Raw genomic sequence first — 16561 nt, forward strand, 5'->3', positions numbered from 1 at the left:
TTTTATTTTTGACTTGTAAGGTGTGGGGAAGTATTCATCAGGTTACTTTATATTAGTGTAAATTAGAGTAAATAGCAAGCATTGAGGACACAGGTTCTCAAGCTTTACTTCTTCAATTAGAATTTAATCTGAAGATAAAACGAGCCTGTGAACTCATGGTCATATGCTCGGTTTGGAAACAAAATCGGCGTTCATCTTAGATGCTAGTACGCATGAAAAATAACATCACTTGAATCCCTCGCTGAGGCCTTGAGGCATCCCTAAACTCTGGGCAAGATTGCTCATCCTTTCCTTCATAGCCTGATGATAAACAAGGCCAAGATCTTCATTTTAGTACCCAAAAATGGATGAAAAGCTGGAACTTAGAGAAAAATAAAAATACTAAAAAGAAAGGATTTCTAACCTGGACACTCTTCTGGTGTGCATCCTTGTATGCCTCGGTAATTAAAAGCGAAACTTTCTACATAAAATGACAAATTAAACATATCAATTAATTCTTCATCAAGCAATTATATTTATTTTGAGGGATAACTAGAACTAAGCCCAAAAAATTGCACATCCCAAAATTTTCCACCACAGAAAAACTGGGTGTATTGCATATCATGTGATTGAAGAAAGGTCATGAAGTTAAGTAAATTGCATGTTACTCACTTCTGGTCCTAATGCCATTGCAGCCTCAGTGATCACTGTGCGCACAGGTTCCTGGTTCCCAGACAGAGTTACCTAAAGAGTAGCATTAGTAAGAAACTTTTTATAACCCAAATAAAATCTTAGATAAATCAATAAAGCAGTTTTGTTAGGATTAAATGAAACAGCACAATTTTGAGAGTTGATAAAACAAATATGCAATGAGTGTTTGTGAAAAAGTCATTCCACTGGTATCTTTGGAGTCCATTTTCCCTCTTTACCCACCCAAAAGTATTGCAGAAGAAAAACTACTAGAGGAAGATAAAAATTTGCCTTAAATCCCTAGTAAAAAGAAAATAAATGAACAGACTTTCCACATTTTGTAAACCAGATCAGTAAGACAAATGCTTCATGAAGCTAATACAAATACTTTAACTAACTTAAAAGAACTTCAATTCTTCAGGCAAATTGAAATTTCTAGCATCAAAGAGAAATATGAGATACAATTGTGTGTGGGCGCCTGCACGCGTGTGTCAGAGTAGGGGAGAGGGGCAGAGGGAGGGAGGGAGAGAAAGACCTTTATTAACTCCCCTTCACAGTAACCATCAAACTCTGCTCTGCATTACAGTACAATAATATTGGGGAAAAAAAACTGAGGATTTCATACAGAGAGGAAAAAATTTTTCAGACAACAATATATTTAATAATTAGTCATACGCAGAAAGTTCTTTTTGCACCCGCACTGCCTCAACTTGGACAACCATTTGTGCCTTCTTCACAGTCTCATAGAGATTTTGCATGTTTCCAAGTACTCCTGCCTAAAATCAATCAGCATGATTAAAGGTAATCACAATTAACAGATGAGAGGAGTATGAAACTTAAAATCATATATTCACATAAATATTTAGGATTATAGAAAAGATCACCAAAAAACTGGAACCAATGCCACAACCACATATTACACACATGTATAACTAGAGATTTTGACAGACTTAAATGCATAAAGTGCAGCATTCTATTGTGTAAGATGATGCAGCAGCACATATTTGGTTTGTCCAAGAATCTGATTTTGGTTTTCATAAGAATCTGCAAAATGTGATTTTGAATTTTGAAGATGATAGGCTTTGGTAAGAATCTACAGATCTCTCACAATGATTTAGGTTCGTAAAATCTCTCTTTGAACACCACCTCTATGAGAATTGTGCAATCGTTAACTAATGAAATTAGTTCTGCTCCAAATACTTGCATGATCTAATATACAAAATCCACACTATTCAACTGCACCAACAAATGTGGCAATCAATGCAGCACCATTGTCACATCATCACTGATTTGAGTTGCTTAGATAAAAAGGCTTTCCTCTGATTAAGGCTTTCGAAGTATACATATGTGCACATTTTTTTGTAACTAGAAAAACTTTATTTGTACAAACCCAGCTCAGGTTAATGCTTATGAGTTTTTTATTAGCTCTTAATCAGAGCAAAACAGTGGCTCTTTTTCACAGTTTATTTTCAAATGTTGGGAAATCAAACCTCCATGTATGCTTGGGGTTGAGAAGAGTTGGGTGCATTATCTTCTTTTAAGTTAAAAAATTGGCTAAAGTTGGAAGTTTAAAAGAGTTTGTCAACTTTAAGTTAGTTGAGCCAAAAGGTTGCTCTTTAAAAAACAAAAAGATTCCATTGACTAGATGTATGTACCAAAAGGCAAACTTGATTCCCAGTTACTGACCTAAATATATAAAAAGCGAAGACTAACCTTTGAAGGCGCATCATCACTCTTCTCATTATTTTCCTTCTTCCCACCAAATAGACCATAAACACGGACAGACCTCTGTTTAGAGGTCCCAAAATTTTGATAACCACAACGAGATAAGATTTGTATACCAACTAAATTTTTCTTTGAATTTAAGTTATCTGCAAAAAATGCCCAGGAGTGAAGAGTAAGAACCAACCAAACATCAGATCATAAACGAATTATTATTAACAAGCAAACAAAGGAATCAACATTTCTAGAGCAATTAAATGTTTGCAGTATAGAAGAGCCTAGAGCAATTCAGTCTTGATTTTTACATTACTTCTGTTACTTTATAAGATCAAATAACGAATGACAAATTCATGGGAAATTTTTTGAACATAATAGCTCTCTCTCTCTGTCTCTCTCTCACACACACACACACACAGATTGTAAAGTTGACAAATTTCAATGGTAGATCAATGCAACTACTATTTTACAAACAAACAAATAATGAAACTACCAAATATTCAACCTCGCTCATGAAAACTGCAGTACATTAAACAGTAAAATATATAAAAAGAGTTGCTTTTTCTGAGCAACCAAACACATAATATGAGAGAGAAAGAGAGTTACAGCGCGAGACTGGGAAGGGGGTACTGGGTCTTTGCGGGTCATTTACTCCAAGTCCGTGAAGGTTCGATATGGGGCCAGTCAGAGAACTCGTCGACGCCATTGCTTGACCAAGCGAGGGAGATAAAGTCGAGATTTTTCTTTAATGTGGCTTTACAAGTTAGGATTATGCCGAGTTCAACTAGTTTAGATGACGGCCCCGTGGAGGGGAAACACGTGTAGTGATCTGGGAGGGCTCTTGGCTTCTCTCTGATATTTTTGTTTTTTCCTGTTAAACTCTCTGATATTGCTCACTCTTTATTGACCGCTATAAAGTATAAGCATGTTTCCCTTGAAATTTTCATACAAAGGAGTAGAAGAAGCCTGTAAATCTCTTAGAAACCACCCAATGAAATTTGTCATGTATGTTGATGGCTTGACCTTGACTTGTTCCAATCCAACATGTAGATGTAGCCCATGTTGAACGTTTTCGCCAATTTTTTTTCTTAAAAAAATTTTCTGGCTTCCTTCATATTAAGGAATGGCCATGACAATCACTCTTTGGCACCCCCATGATTATGATGGACCAGACTGATTATTTTGATTTTTTCCCTTTTTACTTCTTTGTTATTGGAGTAACAACTAACAAGTCCACCAAACTCTGCAAATTGTCTTTGTTTAGGTGGGTTAGATCCCATCCCAGATCAGAAATTGTTCAATTGTGGTTGATAGAGTTTGACTGTTTCACAAATCTCTCTCTCTCCTTTATACACAAAGAAAGCAATATCATTTTGTTTTTTGTCATAAAGAGTGGATGCTAACCACTAAGCAGCGATCATAACTAATAAGTAATACACACTCACACACAATGAGACAATTGACAAGAAATATTGCTGTTGAGTATTGACACCTCGACCTTTTGCTTTAACCACCATTCCATTGCTGCCTTGTTTTCAAGGTTTTAATGGATTCTTACGCATTTCATTCCTTTCCAATATAATACCCAACCAATGCCCAACCAATGCAAATGCCACCAAATTACTCAAAAACCTTCACAAATCTCTCTCTCTCTCTCTCTCTCTCTCTCTAAACTGGTAATACATCCAAAACTACTATCTTTATCTCTGAAAAATCAATTTTTTAAATAAGGCTGACAAAATTTGTTTAATTGCGCCTCCTTCACCCTTCAGCTTTGCAAGCCAGGCTCTCTGCACAAAATTAGTTTACAGTGACACAGTGTGTACCAGCTCCACCTCAGGAGGTGGGAGGGCATTTACTTAATGCTCCCGGTCCCCCATGAAATGGACATATGCTGGATGAACTTTTTTGAGGGGTAAAATGGGAAATTGGATATCTGGTATTGGGTCATTAACTTCTACAGCAAAAGGCAATGAAGCATTCAATCAATTGTAGTGGCTACTGGCTAGGAAGGTAGGCAGCTGGTCTGGTCTGCGTGTCACACAAAAAGTCCAGAACGTAGGTGTGGTGTGGATGGCATCTTTTCCATTGATTAAGCGAATATGGCATAAAATTACCAATTTACCCTTGCATAAGAAAAGGGTATTCCCTTGATGTAAAAGCCATTGATGATGAATTGATTTTTGGCAACTTTGTTACTAAGCTTGAAGCCAAATTGGGTCTTGTTCTTCTTTAATCTGGAACAGCTTGGAAAAGCTTGTGGGGGTAAAAACAGAAAGATGAGAGAGAGAGCATCCTTGGAATCAAAGAAAACCAGAGGGGGTATTTAGTAAATAAGCATCAATTGACCTGCTAATATTATATTGTGAAAAGAAAAGCATCTCTTCCAATATTTATACAAACCAGCATCACTACCCAAACCAACCTAATCCAAAGCCTAAAAATAAGGTACTATCAATACCAACAACTAGAACAGCACATCAGAAAACAGCAACATCCCATTTATCTTCTGCCTTTTTTTTCATCATCAGCCCCATCTTCAATGCCTACGCTTTCTCTCTCTAAAACCCAATCTCTCTCTATTTCTCTCTCCTCACAGAGAAAAACGCACATCCAAAGAAAGAAGAAACATTGAAGTTACACGCACACCCTTCCCTATCAAAAACAAAGAAGAGTCCACACCACACCCAACTCTATCTATCTCTCTCTCTCTCTCTCTTCAATGGCCCAGCTGGACCAAAATTTATGTAGAAGAAAAACAAAAAAGAAAGAAAGAAGTAGAAAGAAAAGAAAGAGAAGATAGGTGTCTTCAAATGTCCTCCAACCAAACCCACCTCACAAACTCTCTCTCATAAACCATGTTGCCAGAAATACCCTTCTGCAACCCCCCAAAAAATCCCATCTTCATCACTGTCTTTCAAAAGAACATTATTTTTCACCGAGTTATGTGGGCTCTTTTGGGTTTTTGTTGTCTTGGTCAGAGTTTCACAGAGAAAACAGGAAAGCAAGAAACTTCTCCTCCCTTCCCTTCTCTCGCTCTCTCCTTTTTCCTTCTTGTCCTTCTTGTTTCTCTCTACCCTCTTTTTATTATTTCCTGTCAAACTCTCTCTCTCTCTGTTTCTCTTTCATCACCCATCTCCTTGTGTCCCCCTCCCTCCCTCCCTCCCTCCCTCTCCCTATAATTCTTCGTTTTTTGCTTGTGGGTTGTTATATCTCTCTGTGATCTGATGAAGAAGATGAAAGGGGTTGTTGCCATGGAGCCTTCTTCATATGCTGTGTATGAGGACCCAAGGGCCAGATTCAAGCATCACAGTCTCATGCAAGACTATGAAGAGTTGCAGAAGGTATATATCTTTTGTGGGTTCTCTAAATATGTCAAATTTCTTTTCGGGGTTTCATATAGATCTGGTGTCTCGTATTGATTTTTCGTGGGTTTTGTTTATGATTTATGGTTTTTCCTAGATTTGGAATTTTTGTAATGGTTTTGGCTGCTGAGCTATGAGCATAATAAGAGAAATTCATATTTTGGATCTCACTTTTTAAATTTCGTTTGGGTTTCAGATAAGTGAGAGATATTGCTTAGCTAAAATTCAGGATTATTTGTGTTGTCTCAGTAGGTGTCTGATCTCCCTTTGTTTCAGCTTCCTGTTCTCTATGTAAACTGCCAGGGGAAAATAGGAACAGGAAATAGAACTTTGTAATTCTGTGTTTTGTTATTTTTTGTTTGTAGAATAATGAACACGCCTAAGAAACTAAGCCAATTAATAGTATTAGACTATTAAGGCTCATCTGAAAGAGTTCTCTTGATTCTTTGTTTGGAGGTGATGGGGTGTGTAGTCTTTTATCTCAGTTGTTTTTCTACCGGTTGCTCTTTCATACTATTTTCCTTCTTTAAAACCATCTACCTTTTTTTTTTTTTTTTTTTTTTTTTTTTTCTCTTTACAATTTTAGTCCTTCTGGTGTCCTTTGTGTTCATGAGTAAAGTAGGCTCTCTATTGGCCCTTCGCTTTTCTTTTTGGGGACTTGTATATAGTTTATCTTCTTAAGTCTGAATCTATATCACTTGGTGAGAAATTCCAAATTTTTTATTGTCTTGGTGTCAGGGTTCTACAATCATTTGGTACCCTTTTCTTAGTTTTGTGAAACATCCCCTTCAGATACTCCTTGCTACATTTTCACTTCATTACTACTGTATCTCTCTTGCTGATTGTCATCTTTTTGTCTCTTGCATATGCCAGTGAGGATTTAGATCAATTTCCTTGAGCTAGTCAGAGCTTGATTTATGAAATTAACGCATCAGTTTGTTAGCAGGATTCAGAGGCCATGAAGAGTAAATTGCAGATGATGAAACAGAAAAGGGCTACCCTTCAGGCCGAAGTCAGGTATACCATGCAGTCCATACCCCTCTGTTCATTTTGCGAGATAGCTTAGATTTACAATTAAAAAGGAAAGAAATTGATTTGGTTGATATTTGTCTCTCAACTTGCAGATTTTTGAGGAGAAGATACAAATACTTGATTGCGAAACAATCTATTAACCCTCGACTGAAGCAAGATCTTGTGCAAACACACAATTTTGAAACCCAGCATACCAGCAGTTTGAAGAGAAAGAATTACAGTAAAAAGAAATCTGCTTTGCGATTTCCTGTTCCTGCAATAGACTTGAACCAAAAGCAAAAGATTAAAAATGGAATGGAAGACACATTGAAAAAATTTGCTCCAAAAATTGACTTAAACCATAAGGCAAGGACTCTAAGTGGAAAGGAAACTATTTTGCAAAACTCCAGTCCAATGTTTGACTTAAATCAGATGGAAAGGATTCAAAGTGGGAAGGAATCGACGAAGGGAAAGAACACTCCAGTTTTTGACTTGAACCAGATTTCGGTAATCAAACAGCAACTCTTATAAGTAATGTGCTTTTGAGTCCTGGTATGGCTTTTCTAGAGTGAGGTTTGATGTTTTCTGTTGTCTCATTTTGTTGCAGAGAGAGGAGGAGGAACTTCAAGCTAATTGTGAGCCAATGAGGATAGAAGAGCCAAACAAAAGTTTACTTAGAGGGGGAAATGATGAGCAACACAATGATATGAAGTTGCTGGTTTGCAGGACTATTGGGAATGGGTCAAATCGATCAGGGAAGAGGAAGATTACTTGGCAAGATCAGGTGGCTTTAAGGGTTTGATTTCTTTCTTAGAGAATTTCCATGGAAGATCTTATATATTGGTGGAGTTGGAAAGCTTGCCTTGCCTTGGAAAGCTATAGTTTAACTATTATTCTTCTATGATTTCTAGTTTCTCGCACTTTTTACTTCTTTGTAAAGTAAATGTAGTTATATACATTTGAGTAAATATAGTTGAAATGGTGGAATTGATGCCTATGGTTGAAACTTGTTTTGACTTGTATCTTTGTTTTGTTTCGATGAATGTGGAACTGGGATGACCATTGTATGACATTCCAAGTTTTGTTTCTTCTCTTCGATCGGTTCTAAGTCCTAATTCCTAAGTAGCCGGCTTTAGATGAATTTGAAAAAATTTGGAATCTTTGGAACATTGTGAGAGTCTTGAGGTTGGGGAGGTGATGGTGAGAAATTAATTATTTTCCTACTCTGCCTTTTTCACTTAAATAAGGTTAGTCAGAGGCTCATGAGCTTTGTTTTCAATGTTATGTTATTTCAACTGAGTCTTGCCTTCTAGTTATAATGACAGAAAATGTAACTGAATAGGGAATTACATCGTGATCCCATCAGGGTCTTTCTTACCCATTATCAGACCTTGTTATACCCAAAAGCTTGGCTGATCTGTTCTTCCATTGGGTTGGGTGAAGTTAAATTTTGATGCTGCAAGGCCATGTGATTTTGGCTGTGTTGTGCAGAGAGTGAAAGTGTTCTGACTCTTGCATGTACAGATCGATCGAGATCTCCTTGGTGATCCTTTTTAGGAAAGAAGCAAATTCTGCTCGTGCCTTTTCTTATTTTTTGGGGGGCAAGTATCTTTTGGCCATTAGGAAAGGTGGTTTCACAGGAAAAAGTGATCGTACCCTAAGAAATTCTGGTACCCTAAGAGATGGCTCGAGCAGCCGAGATAGGGTTCTATTTCTAGCAGACGCCAAAGATACTTTTGTCTTCTTCCGTTTGTTGGAATGCATCTAATGCCTATAAGTATGGCCTGTATAGGCTATAGAGAAGTTGTAGAACCTCTCTTTTGCTGTTGTATAAATGATTCCTTTTGCCACAGTTTAAAAAACATTTAGAAAAAGAAAAGAAAGAAAGAAGCTCCAAGGTCAATCTATTGGATTGTTGATTGATCAACTTGTTTCTTAATCTATTAAGTTAAGCTCCTCTAATTCATTATGTATCTCCAATTTCTTCAAATTCCCTGGACTCGGAATTTGCAGCCCTATAGAGAAACATGTTATATCATTTTAAGCATCATTTTGTCCAACTTGGCTTTTCAAATGATTAATAATTGTTTTTGGTGGCACCTTACGGCCACATAAGCTACAGAGAATAATCTGTGCGACTACCACCCGAATTTGGAATAAAAAGCAAGGGCATGAACAGACCAACTCATGTCCTAAACCCCTGTCTCCACTACTACTTATTCTCCATCAGATATGCAGCTGATTTATTTGAATCTGCAACATGTTCTGCAGTGCTCTCAATTGTTTCTTTGGTCAGATCAGTATTTACCGCCTTCTCAGTAGCCTATGATGCCTTGGGAGTAGTGGTTGGAATACTCTCATTTGCTTCTTTGGCTACATCAGCATCTTCTGCCTTCTGAATAGCCTCTGATGATGCCGGGGAATTTCTGGTTGGAACATTATTTTGTGCAAGTTCCTGAAGCCTAGCAACGTGCTTCTTCCCATCCTTATGATTCTCCATCACTTTTGGAGAGTGGGTACCAATTTTACACATTTCACACCAAAACTTATATTTCTTATTTTTCTTCAGTTCTTCTTTGCCCTCCACTCTGTGCACCTTTTTTACCTCATTTTTATTCTTCAAATCCTCCCCAAACTGCTCTTTCTGCATTGGCAGTTCCTTCAATTTCCTGACTAAATCATCATTAGTTTCATTACAGTCAAGAGATCCCCTTTCTTCTCTGATCTTACCCAGAAGGCCAAGAAAGGTATCTGAGCTTGGAATACCATTGGTCTCTTTAGGCTCAGAAAGCTTTTCAGATTTCTTTGGCAATGGTGCATTTCTGGAGCTCTTGCCCAGTTTCTGAGCTCTCAGTCCTGCTTCTTTGGCCTTGTGCTTCTTACCTTCAAGGTGTTGATTTAAGCCTCTCTCACTTGTTGCACTAACCTGGCACACGGCACAACTCCATTCCTCCTTGGGTTTCTTCTTCAAACCAAATGGAGGAAGTTCACTAGCACATGCTGTTGGCGGTGTTTTCCGCTTCAGTCCAGAAAGATTTCGGTCGGGTTTAGCCTGCACCAAAATACTTATACACAGTACATAACAAGAAATTCATTTAATATTAAAAACCAGAATAATGGTAAAAACCTCAACAGCATTTCCAATGTGAACTCCACCACGCTCTGCTTTCAAAAGTATGGAATAAGCAATAGAAAATAACTTCAACAATCTCATGTAGGAACAATCAGTGATAAGAAAGGTACTCTAAGAAATTCAGCAAGATGTCAAACTTCAATTATGGATACGTACAATTCTTGAAGTTTGACATTCTGCTAATAATAGAAAGGTTGCTCACAATGAAATTGACAGTGTTAGGTATACAAACCTTAAAGTCTAAAAGCTAATCGAAGAAATTCAGTCAAGAAGGATTCGCTACTAAAATTCTAATGGTACTGGTTAAGAATTCAAGTTATTTGATTCAATTTGTAGATTGGAGGATTTCAACAATTATTGTTCTCATAATCACAACTGTAGAAATCTTATGATTTACAATAAGAATCATCTGAGTCTTAACCATGACAATTAGAAGGATAGTTCTAAATCCTTTGTGAGAGCAACCCTTTTTCTTATTATTATTACAGTTCAAGTTCAATCTATAACACTATCAAAGGTCACAATTCTAACCAAATGTAAATGTAATTCAAATAATTTTTCTTTGGTCTGCATATTATGTGCCTATGTTGGTAAAGGGCTTGTAATATTCATTGAGGAATTGGAATAATGATAACATTACAACTTATACTAGGATGCAAAATCAAAAACAAATATTGAAGATGTTGAGTTAATTACAAACGACTTGATTTTTGTAATGATGAGACAACAGACCTGACACAAGGCCAGTACAAGGGATTGCTGCATATACATAGGGTAGCCTTCTCCATGCAAACCCACAAATGAAAAATCAATATCCAGTGGTCACCAGAGCCATTAATCTAGATTATTCAGTACCTTGATCAAATTGATGTAGCTATAACAAAATGTCATAGTAAACCATCCTAATATGCTGATCAAGGGAAAATAATCTACCTAATGAATAACTATGATGGGCCATTGACACTGACTTTTAAAGTACCAATCCACAAGCAAAAGTACTACCCCATGCATAGGTAGAAAACCAGTATAAATCTATTTCATTTTCTTCAACCATGTAATCTAGACAGCCCAAATACAAAATGGTGTATTTTGGGGTGCAGTTGACCATCAATGATCAATCTCATCCTCTACTTTGTTTATCATGATCTAACCAGGATTTTAAGTTAACAGCCTTAAAGTCTTTTGCAATAACCATGGATAGATAGAATATTTATAACCCAAATTCTAATGATTTCATCCTGTCTATCACATTAACAAAATATATATGTGACAGAAAATGGTCCTAAAACGAAAAATCTCCCACTTTAGCACCTGAACAGAGCATTCCCAACCATAAACAGAGCCAGCACACATGAAATTAAACCATGGAAAAAGTAATTAACTGTAGAATTAAATTAAACCAACAAATAAAGTTGAAATGCGACTGACCAGTACGATCAACTTGTCCTTGTTGAGCTCTGAAGGAGGAGGTGGCTTGAAGTCGTTGGGCACAGGTTCCGGCAACCGGGGCAACGAGAATGCATTGAATGCGGCAGTGCCAGAACCGAATGCGAAGCGATCATCGCACCTGTGGAGCAACGAGAGTCTCGGGTCGAACCGCATTGCGCCGAACCGGTCCTCAAACTCGCCGGAGGCTCTTCGCATAGCGATCTCTCGCTCCCACATGAGCTCTCTCCTCACCTCGGCCTCGAGAACTCGCCGCCGCGCAATTTCGGTGCCAATGATCTCCTCCCTGATCCTCTCCTTCTCCAGCTGGCGCTGGATTGCGTCGCGGACGCGGGTCGGGTTCTGGATCGGGTTAGGGTTTAGTCTGATATCCGTATTGGGGAAAACGGATGGAACCGGTGGTGGCATAGTTGGTTGGGACGTTGAGATGGTAAGGGTCGAAGTTGGAGTAACCGCTTGGCCTGTTTAGAGGTCGAGAAAATGTAGAATAGTGGAAAAAAAAAAAAAAAAAAAAAAAAAAACCAATGTTAAGTAAGAAATTAAAGACTAGCTGGGTTGAGCTTAAATGAGCAATTAATTTTCCAAGTAAATGAAGAAAAAAAAAAAAAAAAAAAGAGCTGAAATTTGATCCAACTTTATTTTGTCTGACTTTGTGTTTGTTTCTGAGCAACCAAACAGACTAACAGAGGCATAACCAAGTGGAAAATGAAATACAAGTACGGACCTCGCAATGCATGTTGGGAGAAGAAGCCGGTGGTGGAAGAAGACGGCCTGTCGTCCACCGCTCGGAATTTGAATTCCATTGAAATGGAATGGAAACAAGAAACAAGAAACGGCAATGAAAGATTGAATCTTTGAGAATCGAGTAGTCTGGGCCTGGCTATGGACTATTCTTATGAACTAATAATAATGAAATGATATTTTATTTTTAGTATAGGGCTTCTGGGTGTGAGTGGGATGGTGGGCCACCCTAATTCTAAATTTCTAATTTAGGAAGGAGGAGAAGATATTATGATGGTTCTACTTTTACTGTACACAATTTCTGGATTGGAAATAAGGTGTTTCAATTTCAATTCAAAAAATTTTAGAATGAAATTTTTATTCCAAAAAATCGGAATTTCAATATCTCATTCTAATTTGAAATTTTTAAAATTTCTCGAAATTTTTGAAATTTTCGAATAAAAATTTAAAATTTTCAAATAAAAAATCAGAATTTTCAGTTACTTTTTGTTATTAGTAAAAACAAACAAAAAAATTAGTAATTACACGTACAAAAAATGTGGGTGTTTTTGTTAGTATTTATGTTATTATGATACACATATATTTATAATATACATATGTTTATATTAATAGTATTAATTATTTTTTTTAATATATATATGTATGTGTATGTTTGAAACAAATAACAAATTAATGAAACATATAGTAAAAAACTAAATTAATGATATAATATTAATATAAATACGGAATAAATTGGCATAATTTCAAAAATATCGAATTCGAATTTGGATTGGATTAGAATTTACAGATATATTCCAATTTCAATCCAATTTTTTTTTTTTTAATTTTCAAAATTTGGCATTTTCGGATTTGGAATTTGATTCGGACGTTCCAAAATTGAAAATTTTCAAATTGAAATCGGTCGAATTCGGATTTTACAATCCAAATCACACCCCTAATTTTAACAGTAGACTATTCAGGAGTTGTACTTTTACAGTTGCAGTAAGCCAGTAAGCAAGGACAGAAGAGGTGTTGGACAGCGAGAATGAGCCTATTTCAAAACCTCATTTCCACATAAATAGAATGGCCCCATTTCAGAAGTTCGAACCACCTTTTTTTTATGAGAGTTATTTGCACACTCCATTTTCTCTCTTCGCACACATTTTTCTCACTTTTTTTTAGGGGTGGGCGCGGTGCGGTTCGACTCACTTTTCCCTCGGAACCGTGCACCGAGCCAGACATGAATAGACGGTGCAGTTCGGTGCTTAAAACCGTGAAAAAAACAAAAAAAACCGAACCATCTTGAATGCGGTGCGGTGCGGTTCTCACCACGGTTATGGGCCTAATGGGGCCTCACACTTGTTTTTTTTAAGCCTAAGCCCAATTATTTAATGATGCAAACCCATCCTAATTAAAAAGTATATAAAAATGTACAAAAAATGTATAAAAAGTATATAAAAATGATACAAATATATAAAATGGTGTATATGACAATATGTGTATAAAAATATAAAAAAATATATTTTTTGCAAGTATGCGGTGCGGTTAAATAAGGTGTAGAACCAGAACTGGAACCGGAGAGAAGCGGTGCGGTTCGGTTTTTTTGGCGGTGTTGACTTTTTTTTGTCAATGCGGTTTTTTGCAGTTTTTTGCGGTGCGGTTCGGCCGGTTTTGGCGGTCCGCGGTTAATATGCCCACCCCTACTTTTTTTCATTTTACACCTTTACATTTTTTTCATAATTGAATTTTCTCATATACACACCTTTCCATATTTTATAAAATTTATCATCACAACACACTCCATCAACTCAGACAAAAAAAAAAAACACACCAAGCCCCTCCCCCCTTCACCTAACCCACCCACCCCTTCTTCTTCTCTCTCTCTCTCTCTCTCTCTCTCTCTCTCTCTCTCTCTCACACACACACACACACTTTCTTTCTCCTTCCCTTTCCCCTTTGAACATCCACTAAAAAAACAAGTTGCAGGTTCGACAAACCAGTGCCAAAACTGATGGTTTCGTTCAGCACTAGTCCGCATAAACTTGTAGTTTCATTTGGCAGTCGTCCTTCAAATAGAACATGATTGTTCAAAGGGTACATGCCGAACATATCCTGAATGTTCAATAGACTAGTGCCGAACCAGCTATATTTTTTTAAAGGTGGATGTTCGAACATAGAGAGAAATGGAAACGAAAAGGAAGGGAAGGAAGAGGGGAGAGAGAAGCTGAAGAGAGGAAGGGAGTGTGGGGGGGGTGCTGTGACGGGGAGAGAGAAGGAAGGAGAGATGGGGAGAGAGAAAGAGAGAGAGAGAGAGAAAAAAAAAAGTCGGAAAGAGGAGGGGAGGGCTCGGCGTGGGGTTGAGAGGGCCGGGGTGGTCGCCGGAGAGGGGAAAAATAAGCTGGAGAGATGGGGCTAGGCACGGGGTGAGAGCATATAAGAGAGAAGAGAGATGAGGTGTGTTGGGGAAGGGCTTTAAGGTCTTTTCACAATGGGACAAATTTATAGAATCATTAATTAAGTGATGAGAAGTGTGCAATAAAAGAAAAGTGGATTTGTAAATAACATCTCTCTTTTTCATTTCCTACAAAGTGTTGGCAAAAGCATCTTTTTTTTTTTTGTTGAAAATTTTATTAAATAATCTTTTTTAATACAAAACTAACTTTTTTAACCCTTAGCTCTTAACTAATTTTTTTCTTACTCTTTTACCTATTTTTGGACAAAAATACCCTGTATATATGCTTCTCTTTCAATGTATAAAGTATAAACTGCTTCAGACCAGGCAATATTGCCTTTTCTTCATACGAGCTAGTCTTGCAATGTGGTCCATGCCAATATGCCATGGGATGGATGACCACATCTTATCTAACCTCATTCACTTCATAATGGTTTCAGATGACCTCATCGTACATTCAAATGGAATTATGAATTTATGTCTTAATGTGTAATGTGATATAAGAAAAGCAAATCTCACAAAACCGACCACATGACTAGTATGTGACGAGTTGAATGTGTGAAAAAGATGTAATTTTTTTTTTCCCAAAAATATATCCCAACTACTGTGATGGGCCATAAAGTCCAAGCCCAATAACCCAATGTAACAAGGCAGTGGAATCCAACCCCGGGCTCTTCCATCCTCACAAATCACAGATGAGAAAATATCTAATAAAAGTCAAAATCAGACCGAGACTCAGAGTGTGATTGAATTGAGATCTACAGGATTCACATTTATCATCCCATCTTTATTTGTTTGCTTCTTCATTAAGACACTGAAGAAAAATGCCGAGTCGCTGCGAGATCTTCTGCGAAATACTCATCGCAGTGTTGATTCCTCCACTGGGGGTTTGTCTAAGACACGGTTGCTGCACCGTAAGCCATTTATCCATCTTCTTCTTCTTCCACATAATGCAAGCAAAAACTGTAAGTCTGGCTTTGAATCAGAGGCTGATTTTGTGTTATTTTATTGAATTTGCAGGTTGAGTTTTTCATATGCTTGCTGTTGACTATTCTGGGTTACATTCCGGGAATCATCTACGCCCTCTATGCCATCGTCTTCGTCGATCGCGATGACTACTTTGACGAATACCGCCGTCCCCTCTACTCTCCCGCTTAGCTTAATTGTTTACATTATTCAGTCATTTTCACTCCAACTCAAATTTTTAGCCTTTCTGTTTTGTTAAAGGGGATCTTTTGTTTCATGTTTTGTATTTGTAATAAAAGTGAATGATTTCTGAGTGTCTGAAATATGAATATGTGAAATTGATTCTCTGTGTGTCTGTTAATTTGCATGTGCATGTATTCTGAGTTCTGACTATGATAACTTTTGAGTTTTGAATATTGATGTTAGAATTTTAATGAATGATATCTAATAGACTACAAATCCAAAATTTCTTCATGGGTTATTGAGAAAGCAGTATAATTTAGGTCTTTAGCTATATGGGTCTCAAATGTTTGCCGCGAAGAACATGTGCAATCCAAATTGCTATCAAGTCCACATGAAGATGAAGTAATTGAGAAGGCGTTTGTTCACTTGTATTTGGCTTCAAGTTGAAGTATAACAGGGATGTAGTGCATAATTACCTTTTTTTTGGTTCCTATGGAGAATTCATCATGTTTGGAAATTTTGGTAGAAAAAGTCCAACTTTGTGTTTTTCATTTATGAATCACATGTGCTCCTTGAATGGAGTTACAGACCACCAATCTACCAGTACCATATTATTTGATTGATGAGTCTTGATGGCTTTGATTCTTTTGCTCAATGATTCAATGGTGGCTTGATGGCTTTGATGCTGACACAACTAGACTCGATAAAGCAGCCTCTGAGCTAAGAAGGGCATAGCATGAATTGCATCAGCTGCTCCTTTTGGGAGCTGGGAATGAAATATGTATTCAAACACCATATGAAGTCTTTTATACTCAACTCATTCTCCAATTAGTTTTCTTTCAGCTATTATTCTCAAGTCACTACCAAGCTCATGTACAAGTATTTCATTTTCACTCA

The 16561-nt window shown here is 37.2% G+C and overlaps 4 protein-coding genes across 5 annotated transcripts; 2 read left to right on the top strand and 2 right to left on the bottom strand.

Annotated features, from left to right (window-relative positions):
* Window positions 1-21: 21 nt before the first annotated feature.
* LOC147285809 (Putative BCR, YbaB family COG0718) lies at window positions 22-3328 on the bottom strand. Its single transcript, XM_086243088.1, has 7 exons — window positions 2995-3328; window positions 2383-2540; window positions 1345-1445; window positions 1205-1244; window positions 652-723; window positions 404-460; window positions 22-300 (listed from the first exon to the last, which is right to left on the bottom strand). The coding sequence occupies exons 1-7, from the start codon at window positions 3092-3094 to the stop codon at window positions 226-228; spliced, it is 603 nt and encodes a 200-aa protein (XP_086099214.1). The 5' UTR covers window positions 3095-3328; the 3' UTR covers window positions 22-225.
* A 1491-nt stretch (window positions 3329-4819) lies between these two features.
* On the top strand, window positions 4820-7853 carry LOC147285810 (uncharacterized). Of its 2 annotated transcripts, none has more exons than XM_086244051.1 (4): window positions 4820-5732; window positions 6700-6770; window positions 6878-7271; window positions 7372-7853. In XM_086244051.1, the coding sequence occupies exons 1-4, from the start codon at window positions 5616-5618 to the stop codon at window positions 7564-7566; spliced, it is 777 nt and encodes a 258-aa protein (XP_086100177.1). In that variant the 5' UTR covers window positions 4820-5615; the 3' UTR covers window positions 7567-7853. The 2 variants fall into 2 exon arrangements, with proteins under 2 accessions (XP_086100177.1, XP_086100178.1); XM_086244052.1 differs by having other exon boundaries at window positions 5606-5732; window positions 6627-6770.
* An 869-nt stretch (window positions 7854-8722) lies between these two features.
* On the bottom strand, window positions 8723-12230 carry LOC147285811 (uncharacterized). The gene is made up of 3 exons (XM_086244448.1): window positions 12068-12230; window positions 11326-11804; window positions 8723-9816 (listed from the first exon to the last, which is right to left on the bottom strand). Exons 1-3 carry the CDS (start codon window positions 12144-12146, stop codon window positions 9088-9090), a joined length of 1287 nt encoding a protein of 428 aa, XP_086100574.1. The 5' UTR covers window positions 12147-12230; the 3' UTR covers window positions 8723-9087.
* Window positions 12231-15213: 2983 nt separating this feature from the next.
* LOC147285812 (PMP3 family protein At4g30660-like) lies at window positions 15214-15830 on the top strand. Its single transcript, XM_086243887.1, has 2 exons — window positions 15214-15429; window positions 15536-15830. The coding sequence occupies exons 1-2, from the start codon at window positions 15340-15342 to the stop codon at window positions 15671-15673; spliced, it is 228 nt and encodes a 75-aa protein (XP_086100013.1). The 5' UTR covers window positions 15214-15339; the 3' UTR covers window positions 15674-15830.
* The last annotated feature ends 731 nt before the right edge of the window (window positions 15831-16561 follow it).

This window comes from Dryas octopetala, chromosome 5 (assembly GCF_963921425.1).
Source record: "Dryas octopetala chromosome 5, drDryOcto1.1, whole genome shotgun sequence".
Taxonomy (NCBI): Eukaryota; Viridiplantae; Streptophyta; class Magnoliopsida; order Rosales; family Rosaceae; genus Dryas; species Dryas octopetala.

Excerpts from the sequence above, each read along its gene's own strand:
- LOC147285809 (XM_086243088.1), bottom strand. The coding sequence starts at position 3,094 with ATGGCGTCGACGAGTTCTCTGACTGGCCCCATATCGAACCTTCACGGA. Across the intron at positions 1,245-1,344 it reads GTGCAAAAAGAACTTTCTGC|AGCAGAGTTTGATGGTTACT; the intron begins GTATGACTAATT and ends ACTGTAATGCAG. Across the intron at positions 301-403 it reads CACACCAGAAGAGTGTCCAG|GCTATGAAGGAAAGGATGAG; the intron begins GTTAGAAATCCT and ends GTTTATCATCAG.
- LOC147285810 (XM_086244051.1), top strand. The coding sequence starts at position 5,616 with ATGAAGAAGATGAAAGGGGTTGTTGCCATGGAGCCTTCTTCATATGCT. Across the intron at positions 5,733-6,699 it reads ACTATGAAGAGTTGCAGAAG|GATTCAGAGGCCATGAAGAG; the intron begins GTATATATCTTT and ends GTTTGTTAGCAG. Across the intron at positions 7,272-7,371 it reads TTGACTTGAACCAGATTTCG|AGAGAGGAGGAGGAACTTCA; the intron begins GTAATCAAACAG and ends ATTTTGTTGCAG.
- LOC147285811 (XM_086244448.1), bottom strand. The coding sequence starts at position 12,146 with ATGGAATTCAAATTCCGAGCGGTGGACGACAGGCCGTCTTCTTCCACC. Across the intron at positions 11,805-12,067 it reads CTCCCAACATGCATTGCGAG|GCCAAGCGGTTACTCCAACT; the intron begins GTCCGTACTTGT and ends ACCTCTAAACAG. Across the intron at positions 9,817-11,325 it reads AGGACAAGTTGATCGTACTG|GCTAAACCCGACCGAAATCT; the intron begins GTCAGTCGCATT and ends ATTTTGGTGCAG.
- LOC147285812 (XM_086243887.1), top strand. The coding sequence starts at position 15,340 with ATGCCGAGTCGCTGCGAGATCTTCTGCGAAATACTCATCGCAGTGTTG. Across the intron at positions 15,430-15,535 it reads TAAGACACGGTTGCTGCACC|GTTGAGTTTTTCATATGCTT; the intron begins GTAAGCCATTTA and ends TTGAATTTGCAG.